Genomic DNA, 16,306 nt, shown 5'->3' with positions numbered 1-16,306 from the left:
TAATCCGGTACGTGCACAGAAACTGAGACAACTGTCCTCTATGGCTGGCGTCTCCATATCACTTAAACCAGGGGTGTAAAATCTTATCCGCAAAGGGCCAGTTTGTATGCAGGTTTTTGGGGTAACCTTTAGGTCAGCTGTTCAAACCCAGGTGTGAGGACTCTTCAGCCAATCAGTCCTCTAATTAGTATTCTAATTAGGGAGTTGCAGCGAAAACCCGCATACACAGGGGCCCTATATGGATAAGATTGGACACCCCTAACTTAAACCTTATAGATAGACACAAATGAATTACTAATTAAAAGACCAGCCTGAGTCTTCAACAACCAAGAAAGGAGGTCACAAGCCTGAGGAGCCTAAGAGACTGGAAGGTAGCCAGATGGACCTCAGATTGAATGAAAGAGCGAAAATGTAAAATTATACAAGGACAAATTAAATCGGTGTAGGGTTTAACTAGAATGCTTATCTCAATACGCATTTCTATACGTAGTTAATAACCCCTCCGATGCGGGATACTAACCTTACAAAATACAGTGATACTAGCTCTCAGTATAGTACCAATTCACACGAACAAGTTGCTTTTAAATTGTGAGAGATTCATTAAGATATAGAGATTACTTCCTGTAAAGCGGATACGCGTGACAAAAAGCTACAGGCTTGCGCTGTAGTTCTGTACGCACCTGGCGGATCCTGGTTTATAGGTGGGTCCTGGTGACGCCCTCACACGCCAAAGCGCATGCGCACTAACAGGCTGCCGCGGGGAATCCTCGCTAGGCGTGCGAATGAATGATCGCGTAAATGACATTAAACTTAAGATGAGCGCTGGCGCCTCATTGTCAGTCTTAGTTTTTAAAGATGCACATCGCCAACATTTCGATATTATGGTAATCGCAGTAGCGCACTAAACTGAGCTTACTTCCCGTAAACAAGAGTACGGCTTCTACTTTGGAAATGCGCCAATATAAACCCGTCCAGTTTGACGGCTGCTCGGAGCAAATATTTACATACTGACGTACTTAATGTAACACGTAGCAGAGGCTTTCAGACGCCTTGTAAAAACTTCAGGTCTGGAACTACAGTTTTACATTAAGCAGAAATGCACGGTGTCCCATAACTTATTTGTGATAAATGAGAAGGACACAGATGTCTTACCGTTATGGTGCATTTTGAACGAACAAGGTACGTGTCGGATAAGTTTTAGGTCATTCGATTGTTAGTCTTTTTAGTTGAAAGTCTTTCCCGGATGTTACTTCTTATTGCTTTTATAAATAAAGGTTTTATGTATTATTATTTACATAACACGCATATTGCAGTATGTTATAGGATTTAAACACCAAGATGCACCTGCTCCCCGAGGCGCCTCATCTCTGGATATATAATTGACACACGTTCCTTGAATAGGTATGAAGGACGGGATTTGTAATGGTAGACTGTATTAAAAAAATCTTTTGTGGAGGAAATACTCATGATTTCGCTTCCTAATACTGATTAGTTCGGAATATTGTGTTCCCTTTATAATCCCCATGGGGGAAGTTTAAATTTCGCTATTTTTTCCGGGGCACCTGAGCGTCGACGGGAGACTCTACTGACGACAAACTTCACCGGCTGTAAACGGAGCTTTTAAATAGGCCTACATGGTTTAATTAAATTCTTAAAATGTGCTTCAGTTTTTTAGGGCGATTTTGGGAGTTAAATAAATGGGGATGATGAATAAAGCTTTTAATAAATGGTGTTCGTAATGTTTTGTACTGAAATACCAATATTGTAAAGAGCTGCAAGATTTTTGACCTCGTAGATATTTCAGCAGCTTACTTCGGTTGTAAAACATGACAGCCTGGGACCAAATATATTTATTTTGGAAGTGTTTTTTCGTGCTTCGGCATTCAAAGGTAGTCTAACTGTACGATCGTCACATTTAGTTTCAGTTCAGAAATAACCCTTTGATGTTCATTCTCATCTTATAATAATGAACGTGTGTGTGTGTGTGTGTATATATATATATATATATATATATATATATATATATATATATATTTTTTTTTTTTTTTTACTAATGCTGACCTTGCTTGGTGTTGTCGGAATAAAAATTCCAATAAGCATCTCTACTGCGGAAAAGCAAATTTGAAATAATAAGGAAGTCACTGCTACAGTGTATGAACAATGACTGGAGAGAAGCACTGTTGTTTTCTTTCAGGGGTTTGATTTCAGGAAAACTGTGACTGCACTTGTGTGGTCATGGAGCCACCACCCTGTAGCAGATCGAGCATGGAGGATGGGCCGGTCCCACTGAGGCCTCCACTCACTGGCCGGGACAGTGGACATGTCCAGGACCTCTTCCATGAGGACGCTCAGGTCAGGTTTCCCATGTGACCAAAGGTCATGCAGCATCTTCACTGCTTCCTGCTATTTTCTGTGAGATCTAGTCTTTCTGTGTGTCGTTGTTAGTGTTGCTTTGTATGGTTCTGAGAACCAAGCCTGTCTAGTGTGCTGGAGACACCTTGAATTGAAACAGGGGCAGTATGGTGCTTTGCAGGTTCCTCTCCAGTAAAGAGGGCATGTTTTATGCCTTCCCAGGGATCTCAGAGCCAAACCCAGCCCTGGTGGAAAGTGAAGCTCTTTGTCTGGGAGCCCGTGCTTTTCGGAACCTGGGATGGGGTCTTCACCACCTGCATGATCAACATTTTCGGCGTGGTGCTGTTTCTCCGCACCGGTTGGCTGGTGGCAAGTGTCATAGCAGTGTACCTTCTGAGCAGGGTCCCGCGCTGTCCCATCAGCACAGTACTGTAGTCTGTCCTGATCCTGATAGCTCCTTCCATTTTGTGTCTTTATTTCGTCTGGTGGTTGGGAGTAGCAATGATGATGGAATTTGTCAGAGATAGACATTCTGTTAGAAGAAGCATAAATGTGTAGACTGACCTGGGTTTTCATGGTTCTGGACAAGGTTCTGTGCTGGTTTCTGCTCATTTTTTTGTGGTTCCTAATCTTTAAGAACTTCACCTGGACTTCAAACCATTGTGTATCCTTGTAATCTTCTTTGACGTCATTAATAGCAGGGTAGCATTGTCCCAGTTGGGGTTAGACAGGTGTCTAGGGCTCAGTCATCATGACACATCCCTTGTGCAGCCTGATTTCTGCCTTCCAGACTTCGGGCCATGTTATGCCGTTAGCTACTGCTAAGGGGATGTGGAGCATGCATGCTTTTGCATCTGCTGGTGGACAGTGCACACACTAGGCAGCAATCACGCCTCCGTTTAACAGGCTGCCTGAGTTTGTCTGTCTATTTTAGTTTATAAACCGTACAAACCAGAAGTTACCAAACACACATTTGCGCTTTTAAAATGCATTCTTTTGGTGTTGTCAGGGAAACACAGGAGTGTGTCTGGGCATGCTGCTGGTGTCGCTGGTGGTACTGGTGGCCCTGGTGACAGTCATGTCGGGCATCGGGGTGTGCGAGAGGTGCAGCGTGGGGGAAGGAGGGGTGTACTCCATGATCTCCACTGTCCTGGGGGGCCGAATAGGGGGCTCGGTGGGGCTCCTCTACATCTTTGGCCAGGTAATAATGAATATGAAACCAGATTAATCATTGTATATACCAAAAGTAGGGGGTGCCATCCTCAGTATTTATCCAGGTCAGGGAACCCAGGGATTTTGTTAAATCCCCCTCCCCAATCCAAAAAGTTGGCAACCTCTACCCTAAACCATGTGTGTTTATTCAAAAATTTGGTGCCACTTTACAATAAGGATACCCATATAAAGGGTTTATGAATGGCTTATAATCTGGTTATTAATTAGGTTGTAAAACTTTGTAAATTATTAATAGACAATTTTAAACAAATTATAACACAGTTTTCTTTTTATCAATGCATTACTACATTTACAAGGGGCAAAAGGGAGCCTCATTATAAAGTGGTACTAAAGACTTTACAAAACAGGTGGTAAACAGATAACTTCTTTGTTTCCTGTTAATGATGAATGTATGACTTGATTCTTTTTTATATATATAATTACCTTCTTTATGTGTGTGGTTCCCATCTCGCAGTGTGTGGCAGGGGCTATGTACATCACAGGGTTCTCTGAGTCCATTGCCCAGATCCTGGGCCTCACCAGCACGTGGGTGGTCCGCGGGATGTCTGTGGTGGTGCTGCTCGGCCTGCTGGGAATCAACCTGGCCGGTGTCAAGTGGATTGTCCGGCTCCAGCTGCTGCTGCTGGCCATCCTGGCTGTGTCCACCCTGGACTTTGTCATTGGATCCTTCTCTCATCTCGACCCAGGTGCGCAGTGCCGGCCACATGTCAGCAGGAAACGGGTCTGGACCGAAGGCAGTGAATACTGGGGAAAACTGTAAAGGAGGACCATAGGGTGTCCCTCTTTTTGCCTGATCCATTTGCCGTGGGGCGTCCCTCACTTTGCCTGATCCATTTGCCCTGGGGCGTCCCTCACTTTGCCTGATCCATTTGCCCTGGGGCGTCCCTCACTTTGCCTGATCCATTTGCCCTGGGGCGTCCCTCACTTTGCCTGATCCATTTGCCCTGGGGCGTCCCTCACTTTGCCTGATCCATTTGCCCTGGGGCGTCCCTCACTTTGCCTGATCCATTTGCCCTGGGGCGTCCCTCACTTTGCCTGATCCATTTGCCCTGGGGCGTCCCTCACTTTGCCTGATCCATTTGCCCTGGGGCGTCCCTCACTTTGCCTGATCCATTTGCCCTGGAGCGTCCCTCACTTTGCATGATCCATTTGCCTTGCACTTGGTTCCTATACCTATAAATAGTAACCCTTCTGGGTCCTTATCTGCACCCTATACCCTTTGTTTTTGGCCTAGATGTCTTGGTTGCATTTGCAAGAATCTCATTTCTCTTGTGTATTAATTTAGTAAATAAGCATTATTTGTTGTGTTTAATGAATATGTGTTTTTCCCTTTATTAACCATTAATGGTAGTAAGAGTGTATGAGGCAAAGCTGGAATGATGTCACCTTTAGGGCCGTCCCTTACAAAGCTTGGTGTGATTCGTTCAGGGACTACTCAGGGCCTGATTTCCTCCCAGCTTATCAAAGACCCCAATTTCTTAGTGGGTCTGCTGTAATGAGCTATGGAGGCTATGATGCCCCAGTTCTTAAGGAGTCTAGTCGTGACTGTAGTCATTCAGTGTTGTCCTCTTTCATCAGACCTCATGTACATTTACCGCAGGCCCTTGGCACAACATTTTGGCATTTTTCTGAATTATCTTACGGAGCAGGAGTGAGACTGATGGTAACTAGGAGCTTTGGTTCCTCTTCAGCTGTCTGTGAACTTGATAGTAACTGAACTGAGATTAAGAGGTGACCAGAGTATAGTAAGCAGGACCAAGTTATAAGGTCGAAGACCGTGTGTGTGTGTGTGTGTGTGTGTGTGTGTGTGTGTGTCTGGCCTTGTAGCCAGCAGAGGTCACTGTAGGACCTCTATGCTCTCATGACATCCAATACTGATTTTAAAGTAAAGGGGAACATGTTTACACAGCAAAGAGGTGTTTGCATCCTTTGTTTATTTTGGGTTTGTAAGCTGACAGAATAGGCGTTTTGTGACTCCCACCCATTTCTATTACTGTCATCGCAGGGAAGCTCTTTTATAGAGTTCTTAGAGCCTTGTCGTGTTTTGTGACCGGAAAGCTGGGATTGCTTTAAGTTGTAACACGCTGTACATTAATGTTTTTTGAAATATGTGTTTTAAGGGTTTATGACCTTATATATATATATATATATATTATATATATATATATATATATATATTATATATATATATATATATATATATATATATATATATATATATATATATATATATATATATATATATATATATATATATATACACACACAAACACATTTTATGGTGATAGAATTCTGAGAAATGCTGGTACTGTTTTCATAACACCCAGATAAGTGAAACTATGTTTGCATTAGTAGTGTAGAAACGAAGATGTCAGTGGGGTGAAGTGTGGAGGCTTGAAGGTCTGTTTGTAGGGCAGGGCTGTCATTCTCTGCCTGCTGATCAGTGGGAAGTCGATCCCACTACTTCCTGTGTTTCCTGATGATCAACTTCCTGCCGGGAGTCAAAGCAAAGAATTCTGTAAGCATCGTTTCCTCTAAAAGAAAGGTTGGGCGGGGGGGGGGTGAGGGTTTCAAAGTATCACAGGATCGTTAGGTACTGAATTCTATTTTAAATGTGATGTATTATTTTTGATCTAAAACTGCAGCAACTATCAATCTTTTTCTCTTTTCCATTATGGCCTTGCAGATCCAAGCTGAGAATTAAAAAAAATAAAAAATTCAGACTTCCAAGACTTTTCCAGTGATGCGTTGCCGAGATGGGGGTGACATCACTCTTGGAGCGCTGCCAACCAGTCTCGGCATCTAGCCCTGGCCTGTCGCACGCGGATTGGTAATTAGACTACACCGGGAGCAGGAGTCACAATGCAGATGGCTTCTCGGCCTGATAACACGGTTATTCTATGGACCTAAAGCCGGCACCTCACCTCCTTGAGCTGCCGCATGTCCTGCTCAGTCACCACACTGCACTGGTGTCTTTCTCTAACAGCAAAGAAGCTGAGCTGAATCCTGGGAAAGCGGGTGGGATCTTAATCCCATCTCCGGTCGTCGCCATTATTATGATCTTTTAGCTCATTTCTCCTGAAAAGCCTGTTCTGGTTCGATTCTGCCTGTCTTCCAAAACACTTAGTACAGCTGATTCAAGCAATTTTATCAGAAAGAATATACATCTGAGGGTAAATGGCCAGTTCTCACTGTTACTACTTTATAGGTGATTTATAACTCAAAATACTTTGAACTGTAGCACAGAGCTTGCAGGCACCGGTAATAATCTATATGCTGCTACTTGGGAGATTGCGAATGTGGTATTTCTGTTCTTATGTGGTGGACTTTTGGTCTAAGTGGGTTGATTCTCATTTTCCTTTGTTCTGTGCTGTTCTGGCTGCTGCTGCAGCGAATTGTCACTTCAGTGTTACAGTAATATGTGTAGAAGTCCTCATACTTGGGCTACATTTTCTGGAACTGTGGAAAGTGCAGTTCTTCGGGAATGCCCCCCCACCCACCCCCGCCTCGGCTAGTCTCACCACCTCCTCAGCAGCGCTGCTACTTTCCTTCCTGTGACACTCAGTTTTCAAAGTGCATTTCAAAGGCCTTTTAAAATGTGGCTGTTTGCCGCCCCACTGTTGTCATAAATCGCCTCACCCTGACTGGATGTCCAATCAGAACGGCTTGCGGTCTGGGCCCTGGATGTCAGCTGCCTCATCAAGCTAAGTGTGAAACTCAAAAAGCTCCAAAATGCTGCTCAGTTGTCCTACAAATAGCCCATTCTTTGATTGCTTGCACATGGGCCTTGACGATTTGTTCGCCGTGCAGATAGTTTGATAGGCTACATCCAAAGAGAAAGGCAGTAAGAGGCCTGTTTGACATTATACTTTGGTTAAATAAGTCTAATTGCAGTCATGGATGTGATGTTTGCATTGGAAAAATGTGACCAGTCCAACTCCAGACCAAGATTTCATTTCTACCAACCAGGTAAGCATAAAGGGTCACAGTCACAGAGTACTCAGCTGCTTGGTAGAAACAAAATCTTGGTCTGAATTTGTAGCTTCTGGACCTGAAATGCCTAACACTGAAAGTTAGGTTATCAAACAGCACACTGGCCACATTTTTCCAATGCGAACATCACATCCTCTCTCACACGGTCTGAACCTTTCCACATCAAATTACGGGAAAGTACCTTGTATTCGATGTCACACAACCACTAGTCTGCTCGTCATAGTGAAACGCTGTCCTTAATACCACAAAATGGTCGAAATAGTTAATCGTATAAAGGAGAAAGCAAAACAGTAAGGGACAGTTTGTGAAGGAAGCTATTGGAAGATACCACAGTGTTGCAGAAGGGCTGAACGGTGAGAGGTTCACTAGCTGATCTCGGTCTGTCAGTGGAGTATCGGTGGAGTATCAGCGGAGTATCGGTTGAGTATCAGCGGTGGAAGGTGCTTGAGCCGCAGGCTGGCTGCATGGGTTCTGTTTGTGGCTCACGTGAAGTTTTTCATATGAGCTCATTCCTGGTGACTGTGCTGAAGGCGGAGAGAGAACCCAGGGCCTCGCCCAGCAGCATGCAGTCAGGAAGCTGTTGGTGGGGGAGGTTTTTGGGAAGCTGGGGGGGGGGCTATGACAACAGCGCCTTGGAACAGAGCAGCAGGCTGGGCTTCAGATGGGTGGTGACTTCCTTTTGGATAAACATGCTGTTAATCTGGAGGAATGCATTCTCTCCCATCGCAAGATAAGCCAGGAGAGACGCTTTGTGAGCATACTCCCTGAAACCTTCAGACGTGAGCCTCCAAATGCTCCCCAGCGGGAGCTGTTTGGTCTCTTACTGGTTGCACCCCCCCATCACATGTGGGTTCTGGAATGGGCCGGCCCTCTCTGGCCATCGGTGCCTGCTTGTATGTACCATGTTTACAATGCTGAGGGGCGCCTGGTGGTGGTGGTGTTGCTTTATCTGTCTGATTATTATGATTTATTTTTAGGTTTTTTTTTCTTTCTTTCTTAAATATATGCCATCCTTGGTGGTGCAGTGGTTAGCATTGTTGCCTCATACTTCTGGGACCTGGGTTCGAGACTCTGCCAGGGTTCCATCTTTGTGGAGTTTGAATGATACCCCCATGTCGTTGTGGGGTTTTCTCTGGCCACTCCAGTTTCCTCCTGCAGTCCAAAAACATGTCGAGGCTAATTGGGGTTGCCAGATTCTGTGTGTGTTAATGGTGTGTGCCTTGCAATGGGTTGGCGCCCCATCCTGGGTTGTTCCCTGCCTTGCGCCGGTAGCCTTTGGGACAGGGTCCGGTCCCCCTGTGATCCTGGTTTCAGAAGATGCATGGACAAGCTGTCCCATTTTTTACCCACTTACAATGCGTGAAGCCTTCCTGGAACTGATGTGTGTCTTATGGGAATCTTCTCCTCTCTATTCTCTGAAGTACCTTTCTTGCAATATCCACAGTAACTAATTTGTCTGGATGTGTCACTGGGGAAAAACCAAATGGAAAATGCTGAGGTTCATTTTTCAAAGCACGTCTTTACCTCTATCCAGTCAAATCTACACTGCAAAATTTAATCCTTTCAATGTGGAAAAAGTTATATTCTCTTTTTTGTACAAGCACCTGTTCCCAGTTGATCTCGCTCAGTCCATCCCACTGAAGTAGTCTTGCATGTGTACATGCCTTGGACAGAGAGGTCATGACGCTAGTGTTTGCATAGGGACCTTAAATCGAAACTGACCAGAAGCAGATGCTGCGCATAGTGTTGGTTGACCATGTGGCCCCAGAATGCACCAGGCGTGCAGCACAGAGGGCAGAAGTGGGCATTTCAGGTCCAGAAAGTAAAACTCCAGACCGAGATTTTGTTGCAACCAAACAGTTGAGTGCTCTCTGACTGTGACACTTTGTACTCCACTGGTCGGCTGAAACGAAAGAGATGAGGGAGGTCTCCAGGAAATGTTAAAACATATGAAAATAATTCAGGCCTGGCTTTCACTGAGAAGGGCCAAGGGTGTGTTCATGTCCTTTCTCTGTATTAATGCTTGTAGAGCTGTGGTCTGGCGTTTATGATGTTATTTTAAATCTCATATTCGAGAGCTGCAGAAACCTAACGTCAGGCATTAAATGCCTGCTGGGTGGCTGGGTGGTGTGCCTCTTCTCCCAGAGCACCGTTTGGACATTTCTCAGAAAAGGTAGGGTAAGCTCTGCCACTTTGTTTTAACGGTGTCTGCTGAATCATGACGGCAGATCTTTCATTCACTGAAAAAATATTTGCTGGCCGTAATTTATATGTCACAGAAAAATACTTTAATTTTCTTTACCATCTTTGAAGCTGACAGAAATATGCCTCTTAAATAATTGTTCTGTTCTTTTTTTGTCAAGTTAAGGTTTGTGATTAACAGTGTTGAGGAAGTTGCAAAAGAAATCAATTAAAGACAGAGGTGGAAAGTTCAGGTCCAGAAAGCACAAAACTAGACCAAGGTTTTGTTCCAGTCAACATATTGAGTATGAGTCAGTCACAGAGTACTCAACTGGTTAGTTGGACCTGAACTTTACACCTTTGTCTGGATTACTTTGGTGAGTAACTTCCTCAGCACTGGTTGTTAATAATAGTTTCTGAATGATTGTCTTGGTTATAAATATGAATGGGTAGTATGATATATTTAGTTTTTTCCTGGAATGTCAGACTAGCTTTTGCTTTGGGTCAGCGTGTCCTCCTGCATTCCCAGATCATGGCTTTGTCGGATACTCAGAGGCTTTGCTCCAGGGGAACGCGCTGCCCGACTACACGCCCGGGGAGACTTTCTTCACAGTCTTTGGTGTCTTCTTTCCTGCTGCCACCGGTGAGCACTCCTCCTCTCAGCATTTCAGATCGATTTTGAAACCAACACCGTGGTTTCAGAGGGACTCCACAGTGGCCTGAGGTGAGGTAACTCACTCCAGGTTACCGGTGTTTGCACATATCGTGCTGATTTTGTGGTAATGTCAAACAAGTTCCTAAAGAAACTTTACATCGAGGTCTCATGCAATCTCGTGGTCTCCTTCTTACCTCTCTGTGTGCTATAGGTGTGATGGCCGGTTTCAATATGAGCTCGGACCTCCAGAGACCTGAGCAGAACATCCCACTGGGAACGCTGGCAGCAGTCTGCACCTCGTGGGTCTAACTGACTGGATCAAGGCTTTTGGATGCTTAACCATAATAACCATGACCTTCAGAGAAATGAAGTACAGATGGTCCTCACTTTACAGTGGTTCAGTTCACGATATTTCAAATTTACAATGGTGCGATTAGTGATGCACATTCAGTAGTCATCAAACTTTGAAGTTCAATCTATTCCCTGGCTAGCAATATGCCGTACGATACTTACGATACGTACGATACGATACTGCCGGGAATTTTCAGCATCCATCCAGGCGAGCTTCCAGTCTCTGCAGCGATCGCGAGCGTAAATCTTATACAGTGTTTGACAACGTCATCTTTTTTTTTCCTGTTTAACCAAAAACTTCTACTCACTCATTTAATTCAATTACTTGTATTTAGTCACAGTAATTATTTACTCAGTGACGGTAATTCATCTACTTATCATTCATATTTGACTTGACATATTTTCCACTTGTGATTGGTTCATCGAAACATAACCCCATTGTATGCTGAGGGCCACCTGTATTCCTGCATTTCGTGAACAAATTAAGTTGAAGAGATGCCTTCACTTCTTCCGCCCTGTCACGAATGCAGCACGGCCATTTCATGTTTCTCCCATCTTCTTTTCATGGTGCCCTGCAGGTGGTTCTTTTACCTCGTCTTTGTGTTTCTTCTGGGAGCAATTTGTACCAGAGATGCTCTGCGATATGATTTCTTAATCGCCGAGAAGGTAAAATCAGTGTTTCCCTCCCCCCCCCCCCCCCCCCCAGTGAGCTTGTTTGCAAAACCTTGACCTACAAAAATTAAGTGAAGCCTAGATCTGGTACTATCTGCATGGTCAATCAGACGAGTTACTCAAAGACTGTAATGGTCTAAAGGGGTTTCGCCGGTTACTTGAGCTTGTTCCATTGAAACTGCCAGTAATCTGGTTGCACTCTCAAAGCCAGCCCTAGAGCAGTATTCAGTAGGAAGAAGCAACCATCATGATGTGTATATAACCCCATTCATTTAACTTGGATTTGGGTGCATCTGACCAGTCAGATTCGAAACCTGCCAATTGGCGAACTGGCTTCCAGGTGCTTGTTAATCTGTCTCGACACAATTTCTTTTTTCTACAAAAATGATGCAGCCAGTTCTGACTTTTTAAAGTGAATTACTGTTGTGATGTGCAGTGAAATCCCTATTATGTGGGTCCTTGGGCAAAGAAAACAGACTCTATACAGCTTTTGTGTGGAGGTCTTGGCCGTAAGGGTGGACCTATATAGCAGTACTTGTCCTGTAATGTGTGTCTATTTCAGCTGGAGGGTTATGGGTAGAGGGACTGCAGGCTTGTCTAAATGCAATGTTCTCCTTCCTTCATCTTTGCCAGGTCTCCTTGGTTGGCTTCCTTTTTCTCCTGGGCCTTTACATCTCCTCGCTGGCTTCCTGCATGGGTGGCCTGTACGGGGCTCCCAGGATTCTTCAGTGCATCGCCCAAGAGAGAGTCATCCCCTCCCTCAGCTTCCTAGGAAAAGGGGTGGGCAGATTTGGTCTTCTGCTGATCTGCAGAGAAGCATGCTTGTAAAAATCAGTCTGGTCTTTTCTCTCATGGGAGTTTTATTTAAGATTTCAGAGGAGGTGGGTCCAAGCAACTTGAGGAGGTGGGACCAACCAATCAAATTTCTTTGGCCCACCTCCTTCATAATCTGATTGGTTATCTCTCTGAACCAATTATTTTTCATTCTGCCCTCAGAACACTTTTGTGTAAGTAAAACTCCCACAAGCAGTCTTGAGTTTATCACCTTAGGTACTAGTTTAGTGTATGTGCTCACTGTGAGGGTCTGTTGCCAATCAGGACAGTGTAATGTGTCCTGTGAAAGCTGCACTTTCCTGGGCATACATGCATCCATCCCTTTATCTGCCAGCCTGCGACACTAATACTCTACACTACTGAAAGAGTGCAAACATTTCTATTTTATACTGCAGATCATATAATTCGTGTGCTTAAGTGAAAGCAGTGAAATCGTGAAGGGGACAGTGTGCCATTCTAATGGTGACATAACTGGCAGGATGGTCCAGTGCAGCCAGTGACAATGGGGCCCTTCAGTCTGTACATATCCCTGCTGCCTGCCCCCTTACACACAAGGGTACTGGACAGAGACGTCTCCGGCTGATCCGAGGCCTTGAACAAAAGCAGGAAGGTCTGTTCGGTCAGAATCAGGTTGGGAGGAGCTGATGTGGGATGTCCGTAGAGCTTCCCAGCATCGAGTCAAGCATCCTGTTGAAAAACAACAAAAGGCTTGTTTCTTAGTTGAAGCCTCATGACGGAAGCGATTATCGCAGAGAGGATATCTGACTTAAATCATACCTGGTAGTATATCTGTCATGGAAGACTCCGATGATCTGGTATATTACATTCATCCCTCTTTCCTGATCGTTTATCGATCGCTTGGTCATGATGAGCCCATAGCCTGTCCGAGGAAGCACAGTGCAAGAGTCACCCAGGATAGGATGTCATTTCATCGTAAGATGCTCACCCACAATGGGGAATTTAGAGATAGCAGTTCACCTACCCTTAAGTATGCCTCTGTCTTAACAGAAAGGACCCAACAAGACTCCAGTGGCGGCCATTTGTCTAACCAGTCTACTCACCATGGCTTTCATCTTCGTTGGCCAAGTGAACATTTTGGCCCCTATTGTCACTATCAACTTCATGCTGACGTACAGCATCATTGACTACTCCTACTTCTGTGTTGCCATGAGCTTTGACCTCCAGGCTAAGGAAATTAAGTATCTTCCCAAGCAGCTGTCCACTCATGGTCCCAGAAGAGCCCTCCTGGGTGCCAGCCCCTCTGGATATGGAACTGCCCTACCAAACCAGAGCAATGGGACGTTGTTGGAGTTCACAAAAGACATGGACCAGATATTACAACCCCAGAAATCAGAAGTGGAGAAAATGTGCACCACAGGTGGAAGGCCTAGCACCCCTGGTAGACAAGCCCTGATGGAAAGTTTTGGGTTAGAATTGGGGAGGAACGTGCCCTCAGATATGGGAGAACTTGGATCCTCAGGGATGGAATATAGCCAGGAGTTAGGAGAGCCAGATAAGCTTGAAGAGAGCTTACAGAAGGAAGCAACTGGCACACAAGAATCCCAGTTGGGAGTCGAGGAACCCCATGATGATAGACAGGCCGAAACTTGTCCTTGGGGAACCACAGATATCAGCTGTAATCCAAAAGCACTTCTGGACAGCACAGGTATCCGCCAAAGCTAGTTTTTCAGATTTAACTCTTGCTTCATAGATTTCAACCATTTTGAGATTAATTCTTTGATATTAGAATATATATATATATATAATGAAAATATTTAATTATTTCTGGTTTGATGGTTTTTTTAAATGATTCTATGGTATACCTGCATAGAGATATAATACCTTCTACATAATGTCTAACAGATTCAGCTTCTAAACAAACGTGTCTTGGACCAGGAATTCAACGAATGCCAAAGTCATTTTACTCAAGATTTTTTAACCGCTGGATTGCATTAGCTGGTGTAAGTTGAACCTTTTTTTTTCATGTAAATATCCATTCTCCGTTTTGGTGATATTTCATTGTGGAAGCTACAGTAACAAACAAAGCTCTTCTCTTTCCAGGCGTGCTGCTCTGTCCTGATCATGTTTGTCATACAGTGGGTCTACGCCCTGATGAATATACTCGTTGCTCTTCTCCTCTTCTTTTATATTGGAAAATCAAGCCCTGGTCTCCCGTTAGGTAAACACAAACCAAACATTGTTCTCCAAATTAAAATGCAATGTGAGATTTTCACTCCAATGTAACATATTAGAAATGGTGGGTCTACTCCCTCGTTCTTCTGGCATGAACCAGAACTTTCGTGATGCTGTCGGAATTCAGCCCTTGACTAGAATCACAACAATGGCAAAGATATGATCAGGGTTTTTTGTTATGCTGATGATTAAGGGGAAATGCAGCCTTCAATTCATACTTGATATCTGTAATCGCTTGTTTTGTCATTAATGCTACGTACAGCAACACATCTTCCAGTTTTAGGTCGATGTAAGCACGCTGTATGTTACTTGTAGATTTGTGTTTTGGCTGAGTTTGTTCCCTTGGGATTTGCTCGATCTGCGTGAAATCTTAGTCAGTGTTTGTGCGAAGCTGAACTTCCCTTAACAGGGTGATAGAATGCTGTGTCACTGCAGTCTGCAGTTCAGGTTCAGGACAAGTGTTTGGGAGCAAGCTGATGGATTGGGATTTTTGACTGGTGATATTTTAGCATCTCACTATAAGCTGTACAGCTGCAAGTGGTTTACTTCATTAGCTGCAGTCTGCTGGTCAGCCATAGTGCTCATAGTCATATGCTTTACAGTGCAGTTTCTCAACTGGGTCAAAAGTGGGTCGCGGGATCCTTTGCAGTGGGTCACGGAGAGTGTGGTTAAAAAAAAATAAATAAATAAAAAATACCACCAGCACCCAAGCCTTGGTCGACAAATTCTACTGCCAGCACCCCCTGGGTTGGCCAATTACCTCTCTCATTCATTTTGTGGGCTGGGACTTCGTGACCAAAGAGGAATGTTGGTCCTGAGGCTAAACTAGCTGAGAATCACTGCATTAGGGTGCTTGTTGTTTTTTGCCTGTGCAGGCTGATTGCTTCTGGTTTTGCTTACAGGAACGTCTGCACGGTTCAGCTTGGTCAAATGGATTCGGGCGACTCTGAAGAACGTCGGCAGGTGTGTCTGCAGCAGTCTGAAGCCGTGAATTCTCCCCTCCATCTGTAATATCGAGCGATACGCTTCTCTAAGCACGCCAGTGTGAGGGAAAGCTGTAACTGATGTAACCAGCATAAAACTGCAACTGAGTTTTTTTTTTTTTTATTAAAAAAACATTTTTTATACACCGACAAAGATCTGGACTTAGTGACACATTGAACTGTAGGCATGTATGGATGGTTCAGTGTTGAGTTTTGGGAGGAAATTCTGCTGTTGTAAAATGTGATCATCCAACCAGTAGCTGTCCAGCATTCTGCTGCGTGATCCATAGTGTGTATTTATAATAATAATAAAAACTGACAGCATGTAGCTGAGGCACAGCCCAAAGTCTAAGGTGTATGAATGGACGGGTCATTTCTACCTTGGTCCTAACCATACGTATATGCGCTGTTTTCAGGGGAGAGTGCACCCCCGAGGACCGCATCGTATTGACTCCCTCTTTCTCGATGGTTGGCATGGAGACCCAGCAGCTGACCGAGGACAACGCTGACTTCGCGTCGCGCGGCAGATACCACCACTCCTCCTACGTTAGTGCAGATGGGCTCACGCGCCATCTGCAGTGAGCCCCTCAAGGACCGTCTGCTATTCTGTCTGTGCGAATGCTATGATTTTGACTTAAAATTGTGCACATACTGGCTGTTTGGCATCTGAATTATGAATCAAATAATGATTTGTGTAAAAAATAGAGTCAAAGAACTAGAATTTAAGGGTATATAAGCCAACACCAATTATGGATTTATAACACCCGCTGCTAATAAATCTTTCTTTGCCCCCTTGCTGACCCGTTTATTGGACAAGGACATTTCCTTAAAATGAAATACCCTACTTTGCGATTTTCAT

At 44.4% G+C, this 16,306-nt stretch overlaps 1 protein-coding gene across 5 annotated transcripts; it reads left to right on the top strand.

Moving 5' to 3' along the window:
* Positions 1 to 64: 64 nt before the first annotated feature.
* Positions 65 to 16,242, top strand: slc12a8 (solute carrier family 12 member 8). Of its 5 annotated transcripts, none has more exons than XM_048978240.1 (15): positions 398 to 1,179; positions 1,314 to 1,401; positions 2,195 to 2,352; positions 2,575 to 2,721; positions 3,362 to 3,553; positions 4,040 to 4,271; positions 10,289 to 10,402; positions 10,626 to 10,713; positions 11,344 to 11,431; positions 12,071 to 12,217; positions 13,280 to 13,937; positions 14,168 to 14,232; positions 14,333 to 14,450; positions 15,367 to 15,427; positions 15,864 to 16,242. In XM_048978240.1, exons 3-15 carry the CDS (start codon positions 2,236 to 2,238, stop codon positions 16,027 to 16,029), a joined length of 2,193 nt encoding a protein of 730 aa, XP_048834197.1. In that variant the 5' UTR covers positions 398 to 1,179; positions 1,314 to 1,401; positions 2,195 to 2,235; the 3' UTR covers positions 16,030 to 16,242. The 5 variants fall into 5 exon arrangements, with proteins under 5 accessions (XP_048834196.1, XP_048834197.1, XP_048834194.1 ...); XM_048978237.1 differs by having other exon boundaries at positions 402 to 1,179; positions 14,135 to 14,232; XM_048978239.1 differs by lacking the exons at positions 398 to 1,179; positions 1,314 to 1,401 and adding an exon at positions 65 to 371 and having other exon boundaries at positions 14,135 to 14,232.
* The last annotated feature ends 64 nt before the right edge of the window (positions 16,243 to 16,306 follow it).

Source organism: Brienomyrus brachyistius, chromosome 16 (genome assembly GCF_023856365.1).
Source record: "Brienomyrus brachyistius isolate T26 chromosome 16, BBRACH_0.4, whole genome shotgun sequence".
Taxonomy (NCBI): Eukaryota; Metazoa; Chordata; class Actinopteri; order Osteoglossiformes; family Mormyridae; genus Brienomyrus; species Brienomyrus brachyistius.
The sequence above is the reverse complement of the archived record's forward strand: the minus strand, read 5'-3'. Positions and strand labels throughout refer to the sequence as shown.